General features: G+C 29.4%; 2 protein-coding genes across 2 annotated transcripts; both read right to left on the bottom strand.

Annotated features, from left to right (window-relative positions):
• Positions 1–1,927: 1,927 nt before the first annotated feature.
• On the bottom strand, positions 1,928–18,459 carry LOC111686832 (ran-binding protein 9). The gene is made up of 15 exons (XM_046953705.1): positions 18,218–18,459; positions 12,668–12,886; positions 12,113–12,605; positions 10,582–11,560; positions 6,819–6,983; positions 6,554–6,744; positions 5,191–5,378; positions 5,001–5,116; positions 4,775–4,926; positions 4,244–4,584; positions 4,045–4,163; positions 2,899–2,964; positions 2,699–2,838; positions 2,527–2,638; positions 1,928–2,456 (listed from the first exon to the last, which is right to left on the bottom strand). Exons 3-15 carry the CDS (start codon positions 12,488–12,490, stop codon positions 2,320–2,322), a joined length of 3,084 nt encoding a protein of 1,027 aa, XP_046809661.1. The 5' UTR covers positions 12,491–12,605; positions 12,668–12,886; positions 18,218–18,459; the 3' UTR covers positions 1,928–2,319.
• Positions 18,460–19,789: 1,330 nt separating this feature from the next.
• On the bottom strand, positions 19,790–24,830 carry LOC111686834 (peroxiredoxin-6-like). The gene is made up of 4 exons (XM_023449217.2): positions 24,649–24,830; positions 20,319–20,693; positions 20,170–20,245; positions 19,790–20,102 (listed from the first exon to the last, which is right to left on the bottom strand). Exons 1-4 carry the CDS (start codon positions 24,729–24,731, stop codon positions 19,974–19,976), a joined length of 663 nt encoding a protein of 220 aa, XP_023304985.2. The 5' UTR covers positions 24,732–24,830; the 3' UTR covers positions 19,790–19,973.
• Positions 24,831–25,587: the final 757 nt, after the last annotated feature.

Below are 25,587 nucleotides of genomic sequence, written 5' to 3'. Positions count from 1 at the left end.
CAAGGATCAAGTATAATCAAGTATTGCCAACAAAATGTAAAGAAAACTTCTGTTTCAACTTTCAATATCTAAATTTAGTAAAAAATTTAATATTCGAATCGTATTTAATCTACATCTTAATAACCTTGTGTTTGTGTGTTTTGCTCAACATTAGAAAAGTTGTTCTCCAAAGGAAAATTCATTCAAAATGTAAAAAAAAAATGCTCATGAAAAACTTCAAAGTTTTCTTTAAAGAAAAAACAAGCGAATTTCTCTTAAGAGAATAATATTCTTCAGAATCTGAACAACAAAGTAGTTTGCTTCAGAGAAACTTTTTCTTAAGAAAAGTTGTCTGATACAAGAACGTCTAATCAGAGCACCTTTTTTTAAAGAAAAATTGTCAAATTCATAGCAACTTTTTCTAAAGAAAAGTTGTTTAAATCATAGCAACTTTTCCAAAAGAAAAGTTGTCTTAATCACAGCAACTTTTTCTAAAAGAAAATTGTCTTAATCACTGCAACTTTTTTGGAGGAAAAGTTGTCTTATTCGGAACAACATTTTCTAAAGAAAAATTGTCTAAATCAGAGCAACTTTTTCTAAATAAAAGTTGTCTAAATTAGAGCAACTTTTTTTAAAGAAAAGTTGTCTTAATCAGAGAAACTTTTTCTAAAGAAAAGTTGTCTAAATTAGGGCAACTTTTTTTTTAAAGAAAAGTTGTCTTAATCAGAGAAAATTTATCTAAGGAAAAGTTGTCTTAATCAGGACAACTTTTTCTCTAGGGAAGTTGTTTTAATCAGAGCAACTTTTCTAGAGAAAAGTTGTGTTAATCAGAGCAACTGTTTTTATAGAAAACAGCAACTTTTTCTAAAGAAAAGTTGTCTAAAACAGAGCAACTTTTTCTAGAGAAAAGTTGTCTAAAACAGAGCAACATTTTCTAAAGAAAAATTGTCTAAATTAGAGCAATTTTTTCTAAAGAAAAGTTATCTGATTCAGAGCAACTTTATCTAAAGAAAAGATGTCTTAATCAGAACAACTTTTTCTAAAGAAAAGATATCTTAATCAGAGCAACTTTTTCTAAGGAAAAGTTGTCTTGATTACAGCAACTTTTTCTAAGGAAAAATTGTCTTGATGACAGCAACTTTTTGTAAAGAAATGTTGTCTAATTCAGAGCAACTTTTCCTTAAGAGATGTTGCCTTAATCGGAGCAACTTTTTCTAAAGAAAAGTTGTCTTAATCAGAACAACTTATTCTATGGAAAAGTTGTCTTGATCACATCAACTTTTTCTAAGGAAAAGTTGTCTTGATCACAGCAACTTTTTCTAAGTAAAAGTTGTCTTGATTACCACAACTTTTTCTAAGGAAAAATTGTCTTGATCACAGCAAATTTTTATAAAGAAATGTTGTCTAATTCAGAGCAACTTTTCCTTAAGAGAAGTTGTCTTAATTTGAGACACTTTTTCTAAAGAGAAGTTGACTTAATCAAAGCAACTTTTTCTAAAGAAAAATTGTATAAATAACAGCAACATTTTCAAAAGAAAAGTTGTCTGATTCTGAGCAACTTTTTCTATAGAAAAGTTGTCTTATTGAAGCAACTTATTCTAAAGGAAAGTTGTCTGATGCAGAGCACTTTTTGCTAAAGAAAAGTTGTCCTAATCAAAACTAATTTTCCAAAGATGTCTCGTTCTAAAATTTTCATAAAAAAAATATATAAAGAAAATTTTAAGAATAATTCTCCAATAAGAAAAACCAACAATTAAAAGTTTTTTTTTTATAATTACGTTTTTTTATCAAAAATTTCTTTTTTTTAAAACTTAAAGTTTCTAATAATTTATTTACGTTTTTTTCATTTCAATTTCTATAATCATGTTTGAGAAAAATCATTTTTGCCACTGGAGTTTTTTTATTTTCGTTTCCATAATAAAAATTATTAAAATAAAAAAAAAATATATAAATTAAAAAATATCGTATTTTCTTTATGTTATTTTTCTTTTTGTTAACAACAAAGAAAAACATTAAATAATAATTAATAATAACATACAAAATGACAAACTAATTTGTTGTTTCGATTATTCATGTGTTTGTTTGTTTTTTTCTTTTCTTTTAAATTTTTCCTTATTTAAAGGCTTGAGGAGTAGTTGTAGAAGTAGTAGGAGAAGAAATAGAACAATTGGAAGTTGTTGAAAGTGCTGCTGCTAATGTTGTAGTTGTTGTTGTAGTCGTTTTATGGGCCATAGATGTTTTATGTGTTAAACAATTGTTGGTGGCAAAAATCGATCGTTGATTTAACTTGAGGCCAAAAAAGGGATAACGTTCAAACATCTTTAGCTAAGGCTGAGAAGGTCAATTTTTTGGAAACACATCAGCAATATTGACAAAAGCACAAGCGCCTATAGAAGCTTGAGCCATAACCTTGAGTAATTCATTGGCATGGGCAACACAATATTCCAATGGTGGCCATTTGGAAAAGTTCATTGATTCTATAAAACAAGAAAAATTCCGCAAAAATTAAGAGACTCATACTAAGAAAGTAATTATACAACAACATACCTAATATGGCTGAATTTAAAGCTCTACAAACAGTCTCTCTTTTTGTTGGACATAATTGCCAGCCTAAAGGACTTGCCCAAGGATTTGAATAGGCAATTAAACTAAATGCATCCTGAAAAAAAAGAAATACAAATTAAAAAACAAATACATATAAAGTTTTTCTTACACTTACCTCCAACATTTGTCTCTCTTCATCAGTCATTTTATTTTCTTTCTCTAATTGTTGGCCCATTTGTGAGAGATCTTTACCAAACTCTAAAATACGTTCAATACCATGACTATATTTTCTTACTGACGGTAAAACATCAACATCTGTAAAGGACTTGTTATTAATATTTATGTATTTCATGGTTACAAAATCAATACACTTGCCCATATCTTCATCGGCATCTATAGAATCATTGAAATTATTTGTATTGCCATTTTTACAAACGTTACCTGCAATTGAAAAGAAATAAATTTTAGAAAAATTCTGGTAACTTTCCTTTTAACAAACTTAAACTTTTTTTTATAGAAAAAGTTTTTCAAATTCTTGCAATTTTCTGTAGAAAAGTTTATCGGATTGTGACAACTTTTTTATAGAAAATATTGCTCTGAATCAGACAACTTTTCTATAGAAAAAGTTGCACTAAATCAGACAACTTTTCTATAGAAAAAGTTGCTCTGAATCAGACAACTTTTCTATAGAAAAAGTTGCTCTGCATCAGACAACTTTTCTATAGAAAAAGTTGCTCTGAATCAGACAACTTTTCTATAGAAAAAGTTGCTCTGAATCAGACAACTTTTCTATAGAAAAAGTTGCTCTGAATCAGACAACTTTTCTATAGAAAAAGTTGCTCTGAATCAGACAACTTTTCTATAGAAAAAGTTGCTCTGAATCAGACAACTTTTCTATAGAAAAAGTTGCTCTGAATCAGACAACTTTTCTATAGAAAAAGTTGCTCTGAATCAGACAACTTTTCTATAGAAAAAGTTGCTCTGAATCAGACAACTTTTCTATAGAAAAAGTTGCTCTAAATCAGACAACTTTTCTATAGAAAAAGTTGCTCTAAATCAGACAACTTTTCTATAGAAAAAGTTGCTCTAAATCAGACAACTTTTCTATAGAAAAAGTTGATCTAAATCAGACAACTTTTCTATAGAAAAAGTTGCTCTGAATCAGACAACTTTTCTATAGAAAAAGTTGCCCTGAATCAGACAACTTTTCTATAGAAAAAGTTGCTCTGAATCAGACAACTTTTCTATAGAAAAAGTTGCTCTGAATCAGACAACTTTTCTATAGAAAAAGTTGCTCTGAATCAGACAACTTTTCTATAGAAAAAGTTGCTCTGAATCAGACAACTTTTCTATAGAAATAGTTGCTCTGAATCAGACAACTTTTCTATAGAAATAGTTGCTCTGAATCAGACAACTTTTCTATAGAAAAAGTTGCTCTGAATCAGACTTTTCTGTCAAATCTTCTTTAAAAAAAGTTGTTCATTTTTACAGATTCTATAGAAAACTTCTCTTTATACATACCATTTGTTGTATGACCATTATTCTCCATTTCTACATCATTTAAATAGTCATTATCGTTATTACTTTTACTTATTGTTGTGGGAGAATCATTGGAGGTTGAACAATGCTCAACTAAATTACTGTAAATATAAATAAAAATTTCTCATTATAATAAAATAGAATTAAAAAAAAAACATTTATTTAATTTTAAAAAACTTACGAATGAGTTTTTATATCATTATCTGTATTTATCACAGTTATGTGGCTTAAGTTCTGTGCAATATTTATTGTATCAATTGCTGCTGTTTGGGTTGTACTGCAACTGTTGTTGGTGGTGTTGGTAGTAACTGCTGTCGCATCAACGACTGCTAATGATCCTGTTGTTATTGTTGTTGATGTAGAGGCATCGGTAGTTCCACTACCATTACTGCTGTTATTTGCTCCACCGTTACCATTCTGATACAATTTTGTTGATTGTATGACCGAAGTTTGATTTGGTGCAGAAGTTTGTGTTGTTATTGTATTAGTAGTTTTGTTAGCAGTTGAAGAAGAAGGGCAGTACTATTGTAAAGTACATGGTCGTTGGAAGAGAATATTATTGTATTTTGCCCAAAAATGGAGAAAAGCAATAGAGTATATGTTATATAGTTAAAAAATATGAGAGTTAGAAAAACGTGAAAGAGAGAGAAAGAGAGAGTAAACAAAACATTAATTTAGAATTCAATGATAAGGAAATTTGAAATTAAAATACCTCAATATCGGAACCATTAATCATTTCTATAAATTGTCTACACTTTAGCATAAACCAAAGATTTTTATTATTCTCCAAAAGACCCGGATACATACGCATAGTCTGTTCTATAGCTTGACCCATTTTACCAGACATGACCAATTTTAATATTTCTATAAAAGATATAAAAATAAGGATTACAAAATTGTAATTTTTTTTAGTTTTTTTTTTTTAAGTTTTAGCCTACTTTGACGATTACGTATGGAGGTTATATCTTCTCTTTGACTTTGTCCTGTTTTTTGTCTAGCAAACGCTTCAGCTGTTTGACTATAACCATTATGCACCAAATATGAATTAACCATTCTGAAAATTGAAAAATTCGTTTTTGTTTCAAATAAAATCTGCTTGTTATAGGATGTTTTCATTATTATAATTACTTTTGTAAAAGTGTTGTGGGATCTCCTTGCTCAGCACGCAATGGAAAATCGTATATAGCGGCTTTTATTTCACCTCTCATTTGTTTCATCATGTCTTCAATTTGATCGAATTTAAAAGGCTCTTGTCCAAAATTAGCATCAACTTCTTCACCGGGTGTCTGTAGCCCAACTGTTGGATATAGTTTTGTCTAGAAACGCAAAAAAAAAGGAGAACATTATTATGGGAACGATTTGCTCAAATTCTAACAAAAGTTCAAGTTGCTCAGATTGAAACAACATTTTTCTGGGAAAAACTTAATCATATTCTAACTTTTCTATAGAAAATGTTGCTCTGAGTTTGGCAACTTTTCTATAGATAAAGTTACTCTGCATGTAATAAGTTTCTTGCAGAAAAAGTTGTTCTGAATTTGATAAGTTTTCTGAAGAAAAAGTTGCTCTGAATCGGACAACTTTTCTATAGAAAAAGTTGCTCTGAATCGATCAATCTTTCTGTAGAAAAAGTTGCTCTGAATCGATCAACTTTTCTGTAGAAAAAGTTGCTCTGAATCGGACAACTTTTCTGTAGAAAAAAGTTGCTCTGAATCAGACAACTTTTCTATAGAAAAAGTTGCTCTGAATCAGACAACTTTTCTATAGAAAAAGTAGCTCTGAATCAGACAACTTTTCTATAGAGAAAGTAGCTCTGAATCAGACAACTTTTCTATACAAAAAGTTTCTCTGAATCAGACAACTTTTCTATACAAAAAGTAGCTCTGAATCAGACAACTTTTCTATACAAAAAGTTTCTCTGAATCAGACAACTTTTCTATACAAAAAGTTGCTCTGAATCAGACAACTTTTCTATACGAAAAGTTGCTCTGAATCAGACAACTTTTCTATACGAAAAGTTGCTCTGAATCAGACAACTTTTCTATACAAAAAGTTGCTCTGAATCTGACATCTTTTCTATACAAAAAGTTGCTCTGAATCTGGCAACTTTTATATAGAAAAATTTGATCTAAATCAACTGTTCTGACAAATTTTCTATAGAAAAAGTTGTTCTAAATTTGACAACTTTCTAAGAACAATTTGTACGGAATCTGGCAACTTTTGCATAGAAAAGGTTGCTCCGAATCACACAGCTTTCCTATAGAAAAAGTTGTTTTGAATAAGACAACTTTTATATAGGAAAAGTTGCTTTAAATCAGACAACTTCTCTATAGAAAGAGTTGCTTTTTTCTGTAGAAAAAGTTGCTCTAAATCTGGCAACATTTCTATGCAAAAAGTTGCTTTAAATCAAACAGCTTTTCTAAAAAAGTTCATCAGATTGTCATTCGCCTATAGATAATGTTAATCTTAGACTATAATTTCCATTTAAACTTACCGGTAAATCTCTGAAAGCTATACCCAAATCAATGCCATTCTTTGTATAAAAACAAGTATTATCAACGAAATTTACACAACAACCAATAATGTCGCCTGTGGTAAAAGTTGGACCATACGATTGACCATGACCAGATGATGAAAATGAATTGCCATCATCACCATGATAACCATAAGATTGTTTATCCCAACCTAAGTGATTAGAAAGAAAAATGTATTTAGAAAAAAATCAATAATCTTTCAATAATGTTTTATTTACACTTTACCTGGTAAACGATTCATACGAAACTGTTGAGCTGTTAAACCGATACCCATATAACCATTTTTGCCTTTCGATATAATTTTCACTTCAAAATAATAGATGCCACAAGCTGGTGGTATGGGATGTGCAGTACGTACCGAAGCAGCATCATTACTTTGTTTACCTACTCCTAGGCAAAGGTCAAAAATCATCAAGTAAAAGAAAAAAAGGGAAAAACAAATTCATAAGTTTAAATTTTAAAATGAAAGATATGCTCTCTTAATATGAAAAAAGAGTATAATTTGACAGTTTGTTTTGAATGTGAAAACAGCTGTTGAAAAGCAAAACAAAAAAATATCACGCGAATGTGATAAACAAAGCAAATGATTTTCAAAACAAAAACAAGCTGTTTTTTGTTTTATATTTCATTTTTTTTGTACAAAAAGGGGAAATGTTTGTTAAACAAAAACAAATACAAAATAAAAACAAACTGTTACTTTGTATTAATGTTATTTAAGTTAGAGTGAGACAACTATAGTGTTTTGTGATAGAACGAAGAAATAAAATAAGAAAAAAAAAATACTTTCGTTAAAATTGGATTTTTGTGGTTTGTTGTTTTGTTATAGAAAACAGGAAGAAAAGTAAATAGAAATAAAAACAATTCAAAACAAAACAATTAAATTATTAAATAAAAAGTAACATTTTTAAAAAGTTTATATAAAATAAATTTAATATAAATTGTTTAATTAATAGCAACTGGTTTTTTACGCCATTTCTCTTTTGTCTAGAGATAGATGTTTATGTTTGCATGTACTTTTTACAGAATGTAGACATTGCTTTTTTTTGGTAGTGGACACCCTGCAAGTCGTTCTGATTAAAAAAAGAATTAGGGTTCTATAAATCGACTTTCGGACAATTGACTTTTTGTCGAAAAAAAGTGTCGAAGTCGACTTTTGTTCCAAAAAAGTCGATAACTCGACTATCGTTTAGGGTTCTTTAAATTGACATTCGAATAATTGAACAATCAACATTTTGTCGAAAAGTCGAAGTCGACTATTTTGTTCCAAAAAAGTCGATAACTCGACTATCGTCTATGAAAAGAGTCGAAAAGTCGACTTTGTAAATAAAGTCGAAAAAAGTAGAAAAAAGTCAAAATTAGTCGAAAATTAAAAAAAAGTGAAAAATAGTCAAAAACTCTAAAATAGTTGGAAAACTTAGAAAAAAGTAAAAATAATAGTCGAAAAGTCGAAAAAAGTCGTGAAAATTCGGAAAAAGTCTAAAAGTCCAAAAATTTTTAAAGTGGAAAAAAAGTCAAAAACTCTAAAATAGTCGGAAAAACTTGAAAAAAAAAATAGTCGAAAATAGTCAAAAGTCAAAAATTGAGAAAGTCAAAAAGTCGGAAAAGGTCGAAAAGTCGACTTTTAACTAAATGAAATGAGTCGAAAAATCGAATTTGCATAAAATGCTAAAGTCGACTTTTCGTTTCAACTATAGAACCTTACAATCGTCTGTGAAAAAATCAAAAAGTCGGAGAGTCGGAAAAAGTCGAAAAAAGTAGAAAAAGTCAAAAGTAGTCGAAACGCCGAAAATAGTCGAAAAAAAGTCGGAAAAGGTCGAAAATAATCGGAAATAAGTCGAAAAGTCAGAAAAATTCGAAAAGGTCGAAAATAATCGGAAAAAATCATACAAAAATACAAAAACACGAATTATCTAAAAGTCCACTTTTAACTAAATGAAAAAAGCCGAAGAATCGACTTTTGATAAAATCCAAAAAGTCGACTTTTAACTAAACGCAAAAAGACGAAAAGTCAACTTTTCGTTTCAACTGTAGAACCCTATAAAGAATAAAGTAACTTGCTATACATTTATTTTAATATTATCGTGTCCTTATTAAAATAACAAATTGACAATTTACTCTTCAATAATACAGATTTAAAGTGTTACACACTACTCTACTACACTCAAATAAGTTATTACTTCCATTCGCTCCTAACTGGAGTAACTTGACAAACATTTTCCCAAATAAAAGGGCTACAAAGTCTGTATACAAATCTACTGGTCGTCTACTTTTTTTCCTACTGACTCTGGGTTACGAGTAGAAAAATATGTATGTTTTCATTTTTTACTTTATGTATTTTACTTTTAAAACAAATAACCCAAAACAAAAGTGGTATGTTATACATATGTACACAGATGTTTGTATAAAAAGAAGTACACAACATATTCCTGTACAATTCCTTTTTTTTTTTGCAAAGTTACATTGCACTTTCCATTCAAGTTCATTGCTCCCTGTTATGTTTTATTGTTGGTTTATTTATTTCTGTCACTTTATTTATAACTCCTTTTTTTAAAGGGGGAAGTTTTCTAAAATTTTAACTTTCAAGGGGAAATGTGAAAGAGTGTGAAGGATATTATTTCTGTCGCAAAATAGGTCCTTAGACAGCTGTGTGAAATAATCTATTAAATGTTTTATAAAAGTGATTGAAGCTTATCTAATAGATCAGATTTAGATTCTGTTGTCAGAATCTAGGTTAACTTACTTCTAGAAAAGCTTTTCTGTAGAGAAATTGTTAAATTATAAGGACATTTGCAACTTTTTCGAGAATCTAAGCAACTTTTTCTATAAAAAAGATGCCAAAGTATATATAACTTTTTCTATAGAAAATTTGTCATAATCCTAGCAACTTTTTCTATATAAAAGTTGTCACAATCTGAGCAAGTTTTACTATAGAAAAGTTGTTACAATCTGAGCAACTCTTTCGAGATCAATGTTGCCACAATCTAAGCTACTTTTTCTATAGAAAATTTGACACAATTTAAACCACTTTTTCTATATAAAAGTTGTGACAATCTGGGCAAGTTTTACTATAGAAAAATTGTCACACTCTGAGCAACTTTTTCTATTGAAAAGTTGCCACAAACCGAGTTGTCACAATCTAAACAACTTTTTCTATAGAAAATTTGCCACAATCTTAGCAACTTTTTCTATATAAAAATTGTCACAATCTGAGCAAGTTTTACTATAGAAAAGTTGTCACAATCTGAGCAACTCTTTCGAGATTAATGTTGCCACAATCTAAGCAACTTTTTCTATAGAAAATTTGCCACAATTTAAACAACTTTTTCTATATAAAAGTTGTCACAATCTGAGCAACTTTTTCTATAGAAAAGTTACCACAAACCGAGTAACATTTTCTATAGAAAATTTGACACAATCTGAGCAATCTTTTCTATAGAAAAGTTGTCATAATCTGAGCAAGTTTTACTAAAGAAAAGTTGTCACAATCTAAGCAACTTTTTCTATAGAAAAGTTGTCACAATCTAAGCAACTTTTTCTATAGAAAAGTTGTCACAATCTAAGAAACTTTTTCTATAGAAAAGTTGTCACAATCTGAGAAACTTTTTCTATAGAAAAGTTGTCACAATCTAAGCAACTTTTTCTATAGAAAAGTTGTCACAATCTAAGAAACTTTTTCTATAGAAAAGTTGTCACAATCTAAGAAACTTTTTCTATAGAAAAGTATTCACAATCTAAGAAACTTTTTCTATAGAAAAGTTGTCACAATCTGACAAACTTTTTCTATAGAAAAGTTGTCACAATCTGAGAAACTTACAGAAAAGTTGTAATTTTCTCTTTCTTCGGTTGTAATCGAAAGAAGACCTCTTTATAAATAAAAATAACAACAACAATAACCAACAATTATTTATCTCGAAAATGTATTTTAAACAAAAGAAAAACAAATAATAAAATTTTAATTAGCAAAACAAGAAAACAAATCTGTACTCACCTTTAAAATGAACTCGCAAATTGTTTTGCGATAATCCAATCGATAGACACTTGTCATGTGGACTCCAGCAACGTGGTAATGGTGTTTCATTTTCATTGACATTTGGATACAATAATTTTAGACGATCGACAACTTGGTTATTGGGGCTAGAGGCAATACCGCCACTGCCAAGACCACCAGATGTAGATGAACCGTGATTACGATCTGATGACATGCTGGTGCCAAACATAATATTATTGTTGCTGTTATTCAGGGTGGCACCGTTCGACTGTTGTTGTTGTTGATTGTGTGTCGGTGATGATGTTCGATATCCGTATGGATAAACACAAGGATGTTGATACGGATGAGCGTGTAAATGAAATTCACGTGGATTGTGATAATGATGATCGTAGGACGGTAAATGTTTAGATTCTTCCGTTTGTTGTTGTTGTTGTTGCTGCTGTTGAAGCAATAACGGCAGTGTTGTTGGTGGTTGTGGCGTTTGTTGTTGCTGCTGCTGTTGTTGTTGTCCCGATGATGAAGGACCAGCCGAACCTGAAGCGGAAGTATCTAAAGGAATAGATTGTTGTTCTTGCTGCTGCTGCTGTTGATTTGTTGCTAAAGCGTCGTCATTTCGCAAATTTAAATCCACATCGAAATCGTTATTATCGTTGTCATCCAATTGAATATCGTTTTGCCGCTGCTCTACTTCTACTTCTTCACCACTATTAGCTGCCTCCTGCGGATAAAGATCAGGATGTTGTTGATGTTCAGCATTCGCTTCTAATGGTTGTACAATGACAGCCGAAGCATCAATTGTATCAGCAATATCGTTACGATTTATTTGAGCAGTCAGCTGCTGCTCTCCACGCTCTTGCTGGGACTGACCCGCCGCCAATTGTTGCTGCAATGTTGCGGATGATGATGACGCTGATTCTATGGATGATGCTGGCTGTTGTATTGATTGTGCTTGTGGTGCTGGTGAAGCTTGATGTTGTTGCTGTGGGGAGGAATAAGAAAAAGATGTACTGGGAATAGGACTTTGTTCATGTAACAATTGTTGTTGTAGTTGGTGTTGGGATTGTGCTAAGTTAGGGTGAATTTCATGAAATGTTTGTAATGATGAGCTAGATGTAGTTGTTGATGATGATGAAGATGTTGATGAAGTGACTGATGAAGCAGCCGAAGAAGATGGCGAGGAAATGGCCAATGAAATCGTGTTATTCATAATTTGGGAACTAGAAGAAACTACTTGAACAGATAGAGCAGTAGTGGGGGAAGTTGTAACAAGTGACGGATCATTAAAATTATTATTGGAATACGAATTAGCATTTGAGGAGGTAAAGGGAGGATTATTAAATAAACAGGGAGAAAATATTACTTGTGAAGGATTAGCTGAAGGTAAAAATGCTGAAGGTCGCAAGATGGCAAATGATGTGGCTGTTGCTGAAAATGATGATGATGATGGTGATGCTAAAGATAAAGATGAAGGCGGCAATGAAGAAGCCGACGACGACGACGTTGTCAATACAGCTAACTGCTCAGCACCTACCATTGGCTCCTCTCTACCAGCCGATGTTGAGGCGGCAGTTGTTGTTGCTGCTGCTGTTGTTATAGCAGAAGAACTAGAACTTGTAGTAGTAGTAATTGGAGCCAAGGTTGGCTGTTGCACTGAAGCTGATGCTGGTTGAGCTGCCGTTGCCATTGCCACTGTTACGGGTGGTTGTAATGGCATCGGTTCTTCATTTAAATCATCATCATTGCCATCCGCCTCGCCATCTGCCTCCTGTTCATCATCGTCCGTTGATCTCATAAATGGTAACATTGGCAAATGGCCTAAAAGATTGCTACTACTGCTATTATTACTACTACTCGACGATGCCGAAGCCGATGACGAATTCGGTTGATCGTTATCATTTTCAGAATCCATCTTTTTTCTTTATTTTACTTTTTTCTTATTATTTAGCCCTCAACTTTTTATTTTTATCAATTTTTCTTGCTTTATAATTGTTGGAAATTATTTTTATTTTTTGATTTTTTTTTCGCTAAATAAAATATAATTTAATGATTGGAAATATGCAGTAAATACCCTTTTACATATATTTACTTTAATATTTTTGTAAAGTTTCTTTCTCTTTCTTTGCCCAGTTGTATAGTAAAGAAAAGTTTTCTTTTTTAAATATTTCTGATAAGGAATTTGCGTTCTTTTGAGTTTGGTTGCTTGATTGGCTGTTAAGTTTGCATTTGATTTGTTGTTTTAATAGAATCTATAAAATCAATTTGTTTACAAATTATTTACTAGTTTTGTATACGACGACGCCAATGCCTGGAAAACGTGCATATTTAAAAAAGGGAAGGGGGAATAAAGAAACAAAATAAAAATATAATATTTAAGTTTTCTTTAGTCTTCATTTGTTTTAGCTCGAAAAGATAAATATTTACAAAATAAAAAAAAAAACATTTTTTACATTATAAACAATGTGACATCATCACAACCATATGCTAGATTGTATTTTAAACAAAGATTTAAATAATTTTCAGTCACGATTTTGAAAAACTCATATCTAAATTTGTCATAATCTCAGCAATCTGAGTAAACTTTTTCTATAGAAAAGTTGTCAGAATCTGAGCAACTTTTTCTATAGAAAAGTTGTCAGAATCTGAGCCACTTTTTCTATAGAAAAGTTGTCAGAATCTGAGCCACTTTTTCTATAGAAAAGTTGTCAGAATCTGAGCAACTTTTTCTATAGAAAAGTTGTCAGAATCTGAGCAACTTTTTCTATAGAAAAGTTGTCAGAATCTGAGCAACTTTATCTATAGAAAATTTGTCAGAATCTGAGCAACTTTATATAGAAAAGTTGTCAGAATCTGAGCAACTTTTTCTATAGAAAAGTTGTCAGAATCTGAGCAACTTTTTCTATAGAAAAGTTGTCAGAATCTGAGCAACTTTTTCTATAGAAAAGTTGTCAGAATCTGAGCAACTTTTTCTATAGAAAAGTTGTCAGAATCTGAGCAACTTTTTCTATAGAAAAATTGTCAGAATCTGAGCAACTTTTTCTATAGAAAAATTGTCAGAATCTGAGCAACTTTTTCTATAGAAAAGTTTCCACCATCTGAGCAACTTTTTGTTCCCAAAAAAAAGAACATAAAATAAATTTCTTATAGGTAAATATTCTCAGTAAAAACGTTCAGGGGAAATGTTGTTGTAATAGTTCTACTGTGACCGCTTATTCTTCCATGGCAATAAAATTTCGTTTGTTACCGCTGTGCTGAGTTGACAGTTTTTGGTCGAGTCATTTTACAGCGAATACCTACTAGTTGTGGTGCAAACGGAAGTTTTCAGTTCATTCTATCTGTATATATACTTTAAAATTAGACAAGCATCTACATTAAACCTTTACTTTCAACCTACTACACTGTCATGAAGTAGGGTATTACAAATATAAACAATTGCTTATAGGAAACACACGACTCATTTGTTACGATCAATTCATGCATCATTTTGTAAAGAACAATAACCCACTAATAGTATGTATATGTACATACATACATACATACATACATACATACATACATACATACATACATACATACATACATACATACATACATACATACATACATACATATATATGAACATATGTTCATACATATTAGGACTTCTTTATTAAATTATTTTTAGAATTATAATAAAATATATTCTCCTTTCTTTAACACTTATCTGTTTTTAAAAATTATCTTCTTTTTTTGAGTAGAAAAATAACAAAATCAAATAAAAAAATTTTCTTTTAAATATTAAAAAAATATATAAAATTGTGCGCAGTTAATGTGGTCAAGGCTACAATGACCTAAATTTTCTATTCAAACAAAATGAATTTACATTTAAGATATTAAATAAATGCATTTTAATAAATATTTATACTCTATAGAGAATTTGAAATCTATTTGCAAATAGAAGAAGAAAAAATAACTCTAAAATTTATTAAATTTTGTATACATGATTTAAACAAATCACTTTTTTTCTATAGAGAAATTATGAAACTTATTTTTTGTACTTACAAAATAAATAATGGTTTTTCTTTGTTTTCAATTTCGTTTTTTACTCAAATGTTTGTTGTTCTTTTTGTTTAATTATTTACCAAATTTAATGCTTGTTTTTGTTTTCTTATTGTTTATAAATTGCTGTAGTTTTAATTTTTAATTTATTTAGTTAGTTTTAGAATAAAATTTAACACAAATTAACAACTTTTGTTCTTTCTTTGTTGTTTGTTATTTTTTCCTTTTAACAAAAATAATTCCAGTCTCTCTGAACTCAACTCTAAACTGCACACACAAAAAGAAAACACAAAAAAATTTACCAACAACAGCAACAACAACAACGATGAAAAGCAACATACTCTCATTAATTAAAGTGTTGCCAGATAAAGACAATACAACTTTATCATAGAAAACGTGTACAAGTTAATTTGGGAGTTGTGAATGAGTTTTGCGCAGTAGATATTCTTAAGTACGGATATTATATTTATGGATTTCTTAAAGATAATAAATTTTTATTATTTAATTTATACAGTTCACAAGTTAAAGGCATATCTGCCACAAATTTCATAAAAAATATACATTTTATTTTAAAATAACGTTTTCTGGCGAAATAAAATCACTTTCCATGATGTGATTTTTTTATAAAAAGAAATTCCTTAAAATAAATATCCAGCAGTTCGCTCGGAACTACTAACTTTATTTACCACTAGCCACCGATCGTACAAGTGACTAGCTATTTTAACATGCGCTTGTTCTACGAGGAATTCAATCGTCACCCCATAGATTACGAAGAGACAGCAAAAGGCTTAAGTTTATTTTCTAAGTGTCAACTCTCTCGCTTACAAAGAACGCACTTAAGTAACGATCAAAAATGAGAAAATAAATTTTGTTTTAGTATCAAAAAATATTTCAGAAGGTACATTTTGGAACTCTGGACATAATATCATAAATCCCAGATGGAGAAAATATAAGGTAATTTTTTATACATTTTTAAACTACAAAATTGCTATCTCATATAAAAATGGCGTTTTTTCAAAACTCAGGACCTAATATCATAAGTTCCAGATGTAATGGAGAAAATATGAATTCAGATTCGAATTCGGCGCTGATTAATCCTTTAGAAGAATCTAACTTGGTCTCAGGATTTCGACTTTTTAACATTTTGTCTGATAATATTGAAGAGAATTTTAATAGTCTTTAACTTTTTTTAGGCTAACCGGCTAAACCGATTTTCTTAGAATATTTTTAGTTAAAATGGGCGGAATGTGTATAGTGGGCGTGGCAACTTCCATATTAAGAAAATATTAAATCAGTATATCTAAGAAAATAGAACAGTTAATAAATTTGTTTATCTTGGAAACTATTAGAGTTAGTAGCTTCAAAGTCTACATAAAATGTTTACATGGAACTTTACTAACCAAGTAAACATTTTATGTATTAAATTGATGGACTAGCAATGGGGTTAACCTTTAGACTACCAATGGAACTCTTCCAACTAATTTCCTTTTAATATGAAAGGACCGACCCACTCAAAATATTTGCTGTTATGTGATATGATGTTACCCAAAATTCTCCATTCGTGAACTGGACAGTTTTCAATATAATATAATAATTTCAATTATTTTAAACTAATCTTTGTTACCTTTTTTAATGATTCCCAAAATATTTCTGGTCTATCGTTAGCTTTTCGTAAGCTGCACCACTTACAAAAAAGTCCCTTTTTAGTATTTTTTTTATTTTACAGTCATTCTCAATCAAAATATACAATATTTGTTTTCATATGAAAGCTTTCTTGAAGCCAAGTCTAATGGGGAGCAAAATTGTGCATATATTTTATTTTGTTAGTAAAAAATCTTTTAATTTTAAATATTTTGGAAAATTTAGCAGACGTTTATTTATGATTCATAAATCATTGGACCCTTTCAAAATCATTAAAACACATTTCGAATGTAAAAAAATAAAATAAATAATTTTTAGTTGGGTCCAGCTCACGTAGGGTCATCGCTAGATTTGAAATATTTTGGGAATCATAATAAAACAAAGCAAAGTAGATTTTTGAGAACAAAGATTTAGTTCTTTAAAAGTAACGTAATATTTATTAATGCATTCGAAAAGTTTTGAATAACTGTATACTATTAAGAAAAATATCAATAAATTAGTCAATAAAAACCAAGTTGAATTTTATTCAGAATAAATATGTTTTGTTAACACATTAATAAATAGTATGGTTCTTTTAAAGAACTAAATCTTTAAAAATATAAAATCATTTTTGAAACTGAATGCATAATATATTGAACATTATTTTTTTTATAAATTGCAAAAAGAAGTACAAAGTTGGTTGTGGATCATCAACGTCTTGATGGGAACGATTTTAATCCTGTTTTTTATACTACTACTAATAAACTGGTTCTGGATGACTCAATTGGGTCTAAGAGTAATTTAAGTCTAAAACTAATAGTACTAGTAATTTTTCAAACACATTCAATGTTAATTTGAGCATAAAGAAGGTATATGAAAGTTTACAGTTGGGAATTAGTACTAATGACTAATGGTACATATTTATTTCTTAAAACATAGTGAAACCAAAATTAAGAGGTCGCAGGTCTATATTTTTACATTTTCCTTTGAAAGAAAAATATTAGAGATTTCATTAATCAAAACAAAATCTTGCGATCATAATATTTCAGAAGAATATTTTTTGATAGGAACAGTCGTTTCATTAGAAAATTTTTAGTTTTTAAATTTTACGATATTTATATTTTGAGTTATTTGTTAAAGCTTATAATAAAAAAATAAAAGAAACTGCATTTTTAGTGCCTAAAGTACAATTTCATAAAATTTTTGATCTTTTATCTCAACTTCGCTTTCAAAGTTTTTCTCAAAAAAAGTCAAATACTTTATCCAAAAACATCAAAAATTAGAATAAGTTAAAATAGCAGGAAAAATTCCACGATTTTGTAAATTTTTCTTAACATATCATGTTAAAACGAAAATCCTTTGATCTGGCATCTCTATGCAATGAAAACAAAAACTCATGTAAAATAAAAACATCACAACAATAACAACTTCCTACACACTTTGTTTTTGTTCATAATTTTTTAACAATTCTTCTTTAAAACTGAATTTCTTCGTTGTTTTTCTTCATTTTTTTCAATTCCTTCCTATGTTGATTTTTACTTGTTCTCCGTTTGGTTTTTTGTTGCATTTTAGGCCTTTTGTCTTCTCAAAAATAAATTTTCCCCTAATTGGGAAATAATAAAAAAAAAACGAGGAAAATAAATTTTTATACTTATTTTTCTATTGCACTTCAGGGCAAAATTAATTTAAATTTTTAAACAAAACTAGTAGCATTACAGTGCAACAAAAACAAAAGGGGAAAAAGCAGGAAAATATATACGAAAGTAGACAAATTTTCCATAACAAAATGTAACCATTTTCCTAAATTCCTTCCTTTAATACAACAGCCATAAGTCTAAAAATGTATTTTTTTAAAGTTGCAGTTTTTTCTTTATATTTGCCACAGCTAAAAATTGATTGATTTTCAATAATATTTTTATACACAATATTTTTTCTTTTCGTCTTCTGATACACTTTTTCTTTTTCATTTTTTTCTATTCACCTTGATATTTTTTTTTAGTTTTATAACTCAATATTTTCTTTAGCTTTGCAACACAATTGAAGTTTATTTATTGAGCTTTCTAGAAAATTTCAATGTTTTTCTCTAGTATTCTATTGGTTTTTAATATTTTTGATTAGATTTTAAGCTTGTAATTTTATAAATAAAAAAACAATTTCTTTCTTTAGACAATTTTTCTCCTTCAACACTTGTCACGACGACGACGAACGACAACGAATGCACAAGTCGCAGTATGAGAAGTCTGCGGCGGATAAGTTTTTTCAACGCCGTTCTTTACTATTTAGGAGCTACCAGCAGTTTTTAACATGTTATAATTGTTAAAAAAATTCAGTAATTTAAGAATATATAATTTGATTTATGAAATTTCAAGAATTGTAGCAATTTAGTGTAATATTGTAAAAAACAAATAGCATTTATGTCTGAGCTTTGTTGATTTAACTAAAATACCAAGACATTGTTTTTATATATTAACGACGTTAGACATTAATTCGATTAGCTTTGATTTCTTACCACAGTGCAATGAAAACCAAAAGGTAATATACGAAAAATGCGTTTCTAAATTAGCAGAGTTGTTAATAATAGTAGGAGGTAGGAAGGTCTACTTGTGGACTGTGTAGTATAGTCAACAGTCTAGCCTATAGTAGTCTATAGTCTAGTCTATAGTATAGTCTATAGTCTAGTCTATAGTCTAGTCTATAGTCTAGTCTATAGTCTAGCCTATAGTCTAGTCAATAGTCTAGTCTATAGTCTAGTCTATAGTCTAGCCTATAGTCTAGTCTATAGTCTAGTCTATAGTCTAGTCTATAGTCTAGTCTATAGTCTAGTCTATAGTCTAGTCTATAGTCTAGTCTATAGTCTAGTCTATAGTCTAGTCTATAGTCTAGTCTATAGTATAGTATATTCTAGTCTAGTCTATAGTATAGTCTTTATTCTGGTCAATAGTCTATATTCCATATCCCTTTTTTTAATTTTCAAAACTAACGTGTGTTTAATCCTCGCTTTATAAATAACTTGACAACACTATTGCGTCAGCTGTTTTTTAACGAAACTCGTCAAACACTTCTGGCAACTCAGTTTTGTACTTCCTTAGTTTCTCTCTTCTTCTTAGCAGTCAACGGTTGTGTTTTAGACTAAAGTTAATTTCAATTAAAGTTTTTTAATATTAATAGCTTATGGATTAAAGTGAAATATGTTTTAAATTGAAGCTAAAATTAGTGTTTATATGGGTAATATGAAATATTTCAGCCAAGAAATGTGTGAAAAAAATAATTTGTGATTTAATTCTGAGGCGTATGCTTGTGAAGGCAAATGTTAAGTTGTGCAAGTGTAGTAGTTGTAAAAAAGCGCGTAAAGTTTGTGCAAAAGCAGAGTATAATAATAATGATGCCAGATGTGTAAAATAGGTAAAATTGTTATGAAATGGCAGTTAAATTTAAAAATGTGTGTTGAAATAAGGCGGAAATGAAATGTGAGGAAATAAAAGGTAAGTTATGAAAATAATAAATAAAAATTATCTAGGGAAATAAAAATTTGATTAAAATAAAAATATTTATATTTATAATCAATATTATGGAAATATTATAAATTAAATCCAATATTTTTTGACTTTATTTAAAAAAATATAAACCGTTTTTTGTTCAAAATAATTTATTAATTTTGTGTATAAAAAATTTCACAAGATTCTAAAACCAATATAATTAAAGTTACAATAAACACAATCAGAAATCAAAGTCTGATTTTAATAGTTCTCAGTGGTTCTAACATAATTGACACCGGAAGGCATGGACACCTTATCAAAACCTTTGGGGAATAATTTGTTGGCTTCTTCATCAGTAACGGAGGGAACAATCATGACCTTGGTGCCAGGCTATAAAATAGAAAAAGAAACCCGATTAAGAATTATATAAATAAAGAATCGATAAACAAAAACTTACAGTCCAATTGGCAGGGGTGGCCACCACCTTAAGACGATCGGTCAATTGCAAAGAGTCAATGCAACGCAAGATTTCACTAGAAAATTTAACGAAATAGTAAAATTAATAAAATAAAGTTTTATGAAAAAATATCATTAAAAACAACTTACTCTACATTACGACCACAGGACATGGGATAGTACATAGATAGACGCAACTTATGATCGGGACTAATGATAAACAGAGCACGTATGGTTTTGCCAACTTCGGGATCTTTTTTTTGTTCTTCATCTAACATACCGAATTGTACAGCCAATTCACGATGGGGATCGGCAATAATGGGATAAGGGAAGTCTCCGGGAATATCCAAACAGTAGGATTTAATGTCATTGACCCAGTCAACGTGTGAATTCAAATCATCGACGGAATGAGCCAAACATTTGGCATTACGTTTAGCGAATTCGGGAGCATGTACAGCAATACGACCCAATTCGGTGGTGCAGACGGGTGTGAAATCAGAAGGGTGAGAGAATAAAACTACCCAACTATAAAGAAAGAAAAAAAATTAAGAAAACGGTTAATAAGGCGATAAGCGTGAAAGAATAATTAAGTCCAAATCTTGACGATTATAAAGTTTAAGTTTAAAGAGCACTTTAACTGCCAGTAAGAGTAGTATCTTCAAATTTAAGAGCCGATGAGATAAAAGTGTAATTTAAATTGCAGAACCAATATGTTGTATCGTCTCACTTTTGGAGATTATAATAACGCCCCCTAAAAAAGGCAATTAATAATAGACATATCATATATCTATTTGTTTATTTTTGCATGTAGTATAATTTATTTTGCTATACACGTTTCTTTGATAAAATTATTATACCAATTTATTATCGAAGTTGTTGATTTTGTTATTAGAATATAAACGAATTAATTGCCAAAACTATTAGTTCTTCAATTTCAAACATATGCATGTGTATAGATAATTTTATTGTCAATATTGTTTTTGTTAAAGATAAGAAGTGATTTTGGCTTTAGGCAATCTATGTTCAATTAATCATTATGATAAAGTAATTATCTTGTAATGAAATATCTTATTATTATTAGAGTTATGGGAATTGAAAGAGAACAAGTTCTGTGATCGTTTTTTTTGGGGTCTGAAAACCAGTCGTAGTGTAAAAAAATGTATTTTTGTCCAAAAAAAACCTCTCGCAGGTATTCTAGTCTGTCAGACTGAAGGCCACGGGTTCCATTCTCAAACTAAAAGAACGAACAACAGATCCGATAAAGACCTAAATGTATGTAATCGGATTTTATGTAACAAAAACATGCTCCTTTTTCTCCTATTTTCTGAGTCGATTTAGCTATGTCCGTCCGTCTGTCCTTCTGTAAACCTTGTAATCAAACTAGAGGTCGCAATTTTGAAGATAATTCAATGAAATTTAATACATGATATTCTATTGTCCCAGGGACGAAACTCATTGAAAATGGTTAAGATCGGTCCATTATTTCATCTGGTCCCCATACAACTGAGCCCGTCTAAAAGTTCTTTTAAGTTAATAGTTTTATTAAACAATAAATGGCTTCTCTATCTATCTATATATCTATCTCTCTATCTGTATATCTATCTATCTATCTATCTATCTATCTATCTATCTATCTATCTATCTATCTATCTATCTATCTATCTATCTATCTATCTATCTATCTATCTATCTATCTATCTATCTATCTATCTATCTATCTATCTATCTATCTATCTATCTATCTATCTATCTATCTATCTATCTATCTATCTATCTATCTATCTATCTATCTATCTATCTATCTATCTATCTATCTATCTATCTATCTATCTATATCAATCTAAACATTATATATCTTAAGAATCGATCACCCTTATTACCTTGAGGATTTACTAAAATCTCAATTACTATTCAATTATATAATCGCAATAACTACCCAAAGACTTTTAATATCAAAATAAAAATATCACATTCAAATGCAGTCGACAAATTGTTAATTTAAAAAAAAAATATCAAACAAGTCACACGCGAATAGAATAAGTTAAGTAGACAAACAAAACAACAGAAATATGTGAAGAAGTGTGTACAATATATACATATGTATATAATAGTTCTACAATATTGCAAATTCTACATATACACTTAGATATTTATTACACAAAATTAATGCAAATTTTATTTCAGGCCCACAGACGAGTGTGTCGCACTTAAATAATTTTATTATAATAAAATTATCTGTATTTTAAAATTCTAAAAGTGGGAGGGGATTAACTCGGAAAAGAAAGCAAATTTACACTTTAAGTTCTAAGTATAATCTTATCGTTTATTTTCTTTTACTATGTAATAAAAGAAGAAATGTAAACAATTTTATAAATACTGCCATAACAAACCATGTAAATCTAAAATGTACAGTTTTAATATGGTTTTTTTATATCCGCATTATCAAATTGACCGATTGACCTATAAACAGGGATTGACAATTTTGAATTTTTCTACAGACTGTTTTTAAAAAGCCTATTTAACAGATGTAATGCCAGTCTATATAAATAACAATCGCTTATTTGTTTTTAGCTTAATAAATCAAAAAGTTATAATTTTGATAACACCATCTGATCTTTAACCTGAAATTAATATAAATATTAAGGTGTTTATTTTTTGCAAAAAAAATTTTATTTTAAAGTAATTTCTCTCCGGAAGATTATACTAAAGTCAGATTTTGATATGTAAGCGGACCTGATTATCTAGTTTATATATACATTTTTTTACTTTTGAAAAAAAAAAGAACAATATAAGCAAAACTAATGCATTGCCGGTTTCTCATAAAAGTACTTGATATTTGTTGGACATCATATACACACTACTCTTTTAAGCTTAAATATTTGTTATTTGGGTGTGGTTCGCTAGTGGAATTTGAAGAAGTTTTTTTTTTTTTTTTGCCAGCAAATATCGACAACATAAATAGTAATAATAATAACAAATAATTTAATAAACATTAAATCGTTGATCGGCATCAAGAGCCATGACAGATCTAACTAGAGCTGAACTAGTTCAGTTCTAGTTCAGTTCTAGTTCAGTTCTAGTTTAGTTCTAGTTCAGTTCTAGTTCAGTTCTAGTTCAGTTCTAGTTCAGTTCTAGTTCAGTTCTAGTTCAGTATTAGTTCAGTTCTAGTTCAGTTCTAGTTCAGTTCTAGTTCAGTTCTAGTTCAGTTCTAGTTCAGTTCTAGTTCAGTTCTAGTTCAGTTCTAGTTCAGTTCTAGTTCAGTTCTAGTTCAGTTCTAGTTCAGTTCTAGTTCAGTTCTAGTTCAGTTCTAGTTCAGTTCTAGTTCAGTTCTAGTTCAGTTCTAGTTCAGTTCTAGTTCAGATCTAGTTCAGTTCTAGTTCAGTTCTAGTTCAGTTCTAGTTCACTTCTAGTTCAGTTTTAGTTCAGCTCTAGTTCAGTTCTAGTTCAGTTCTATTTCAGATCTAGTTCAGCTCTAGTTCAGTTTTAGTTCAGATCTAGTTCAGTTCTAGTTTAGTTCTAGTTCAATTCTAGTTCAGTTCTAATCCAGTTCTAGTCCAGTTCTAGCCCAGTTCTAGTTTAGTTCTAAATCAGTTCTATTTCAGTTCTAGTTCATTTCTAGTTCAGTTCTATTTCAGTTCTAGTTGAGTTCTAGTTCAGTTCTAGTTCAGTTCTAGTTCAGTTCTAGTTCAGTTCTAGTTGAGTTCTAGTTCAGTTCTAGTTCAGTTCTAGTTCAGTTCTAGTTCAGTTCTAGTTCAGTTCTAGTTCAGTTCTAGTTCAGTTCTAGTTCAGTTCTAGTTCAGTTCTAGTTCAGTTCTAGTTCAGTTCTAGTTCAGTTCTAGTTCAGTTCTAGTTCAGTTCTAGTTCAGTTTTAGTTCAAGAAAATTACAAAAAAAAATTTTTTTAAAAATTAAAAAAATTTAAAACTTAAAAAAATAATTTAAAAAGGTTTTAAAAATTAAACTTTACTTATTAAAACACAAGTAACAGTTTCAAATAAAGTGAAAGTAGGTATAATGAAGTTAATTTCCATCAAAAACTTGCTTTATTATAAATATTTTTTGTGAAAAACTATTTTTCTTTTCAGTCAGCAGACGACCTAGATTTTGTGAAAAAATCCCCAAACAAAACCATGAGCTACAAAACTAAAAAACATGAAAAATAATTTTCATAGTTTATGTAAAAAAATCCCCTGCAAAAACCAGTTGTTTTTTCAAATAATTCATGGTTTTCTTAAGATTTATTTAACATTGTTGGTTTTGTTTAAACAATAAACATAAAAATTATTTATTGTTTGCCAAAAAAAACAAAAGTTAAATGACTTCAGTTACAATCACTTTTTTAACCACACAATTGCACAAAAGCCAAGATAACGGCACATACTTTTCTTTTTTATAAAAAAATTAACATTTAATAAATTAATTTTTTTTATCTGTAATCTTTTACACACTTTTACTTATAAAATTGATGTTTTAATACTTACGAATCTCCTTGCCAATCATAGAACTGAATGGGGCCCTTAGTAGTTTCGGCCTTGAAATTTGGTACGGTAGATCCCAAACGCATATTTGCGGTTATAATTTATAGAAAAATTAAGAAAATCACTTGATAATTAAGTCACTAGTGTTCTGTTCAACAGTCACTAAACGAATGTTTTGATTTGCTATGAAATGCTGCTATTTTATAAAGCCGGTATTTATCAGTGTTATTTTTTATTATTGTTTGTTGCTGATTACACTCTATCTATCTCTTTGGACTCTATATCGTCTTTCTGCATCGTTTCAAGTAAACACACACATACAAAAGTAGTAAGCACACAAAAAAAAAAAAAAAGAATTATCATTCGACGAAGAATAGAAAATCAAACAAACAAGTGAGAGTAGTATGTTCCCAACAGATCGGGGTAGCTAATTCCCACTACAATTCCTCAAAAAAGGGCAATTGTTTCTGTAGCTCCTAATTCGAAAATAAAAGTATAATTAAACTATATAAAGTGTTTACTCTCTTGATTACTTAGGAACACTAAGGAGACAATGACTTCACTTTAATTCCAGAAAACCAAATATATATATATATCAAATCTAACCAAACAAATAGTAGGATAAAATAAGTTTAAATACTATCTAAAATAGGGCTACGTGAATCCTTTTGTAAAACTACTGGGTTGTTTACATGTTTTTATACTCGATTTTCAGGTAAACATTTTTGATAAGCCAAATACTAGAAAAGGTTTCTTATGGCAATATCAGTAAAAGCAGGTAAACAATTATGGGGGGATTATTTATTACCTGTGTTCACTATACTTTCGATACTTACAAAAAAAAAAAACTAAGTCGAAAGAAGACAAAGAAGGGAAATTGTTACATATCTGGACCCAAACTATAGACTCTGTTATGGAACTGGTTATAGACCAGACTAAAGT

Source organism: Lucilia cuprina, chromosome 6, assembly GCF_022045245.1.
Source record: "Lucilia cuprina isolate Lc7/37 chromosome 6, ASM2204524v1, whole genome shotgun sequence".
In the NCBI taxonomy this organism is placed as follows: Eukaryota; Metazoa; Arthropoda; class Insecta; order Diptera; family Calliphoridae; genus Lucilia; species Lucilia cuprina.
This window is presented reverse-complemented; position numbering and strand designations above follow the sequence as displayed.

What these genes read in the sequence shown, in the direction of transcription:
- LOC111686832 (XM_046953705.1), bottom strand. Translation starts at nt 12,490, where the DNA reads ATGGATTCTGAAAATGATAACGATCAACCGAATTCGTCATCGGCTTCG. An exon ending in CTCCATACGTAATCGTCAAA is followed by an intron (nt 4,927 to 5,000) that starts GTAGGCTAAAAC and finishes TATCTTTTATAG; the next exon opens with AAATATTAAAATTGGTCATG. An exon ending in TTTAAATTCAGCCATATTAG is followed by an intron (nt 2,457 to 2,526) that starts GTATGTTGTTGT and finishes CTTGTTTTATAG; the next exon opens with AATCAATGAACTTTTCCAAA.
- LOC111686834 (XM_023449217.2), bottom strand. Translation starts at nt 24,731, where the DNA reads ATGCGTTTGGGATCTACCGTACCAAATTTCAAGGCCGAAACTACTAAG. An exon ending in TATGATTGGCAAGGAGATTC is followed by an intron (nt 20,694 to 24,648) that starts GTAAGTATTAAA and finishes CTTTCTTTATAG; the next exon opens with TTGGGTAGTTTTATTCTCTC. An exon ending in TCCTGTGGTCGTAATGTAGA is followed by an intron (nt 20,246 to 20,318) that starts GTAAGTTGTTTT and finishes TAAATTTTCTAG; the next exon opens with TGAAATCTTGCGTTGCATTG.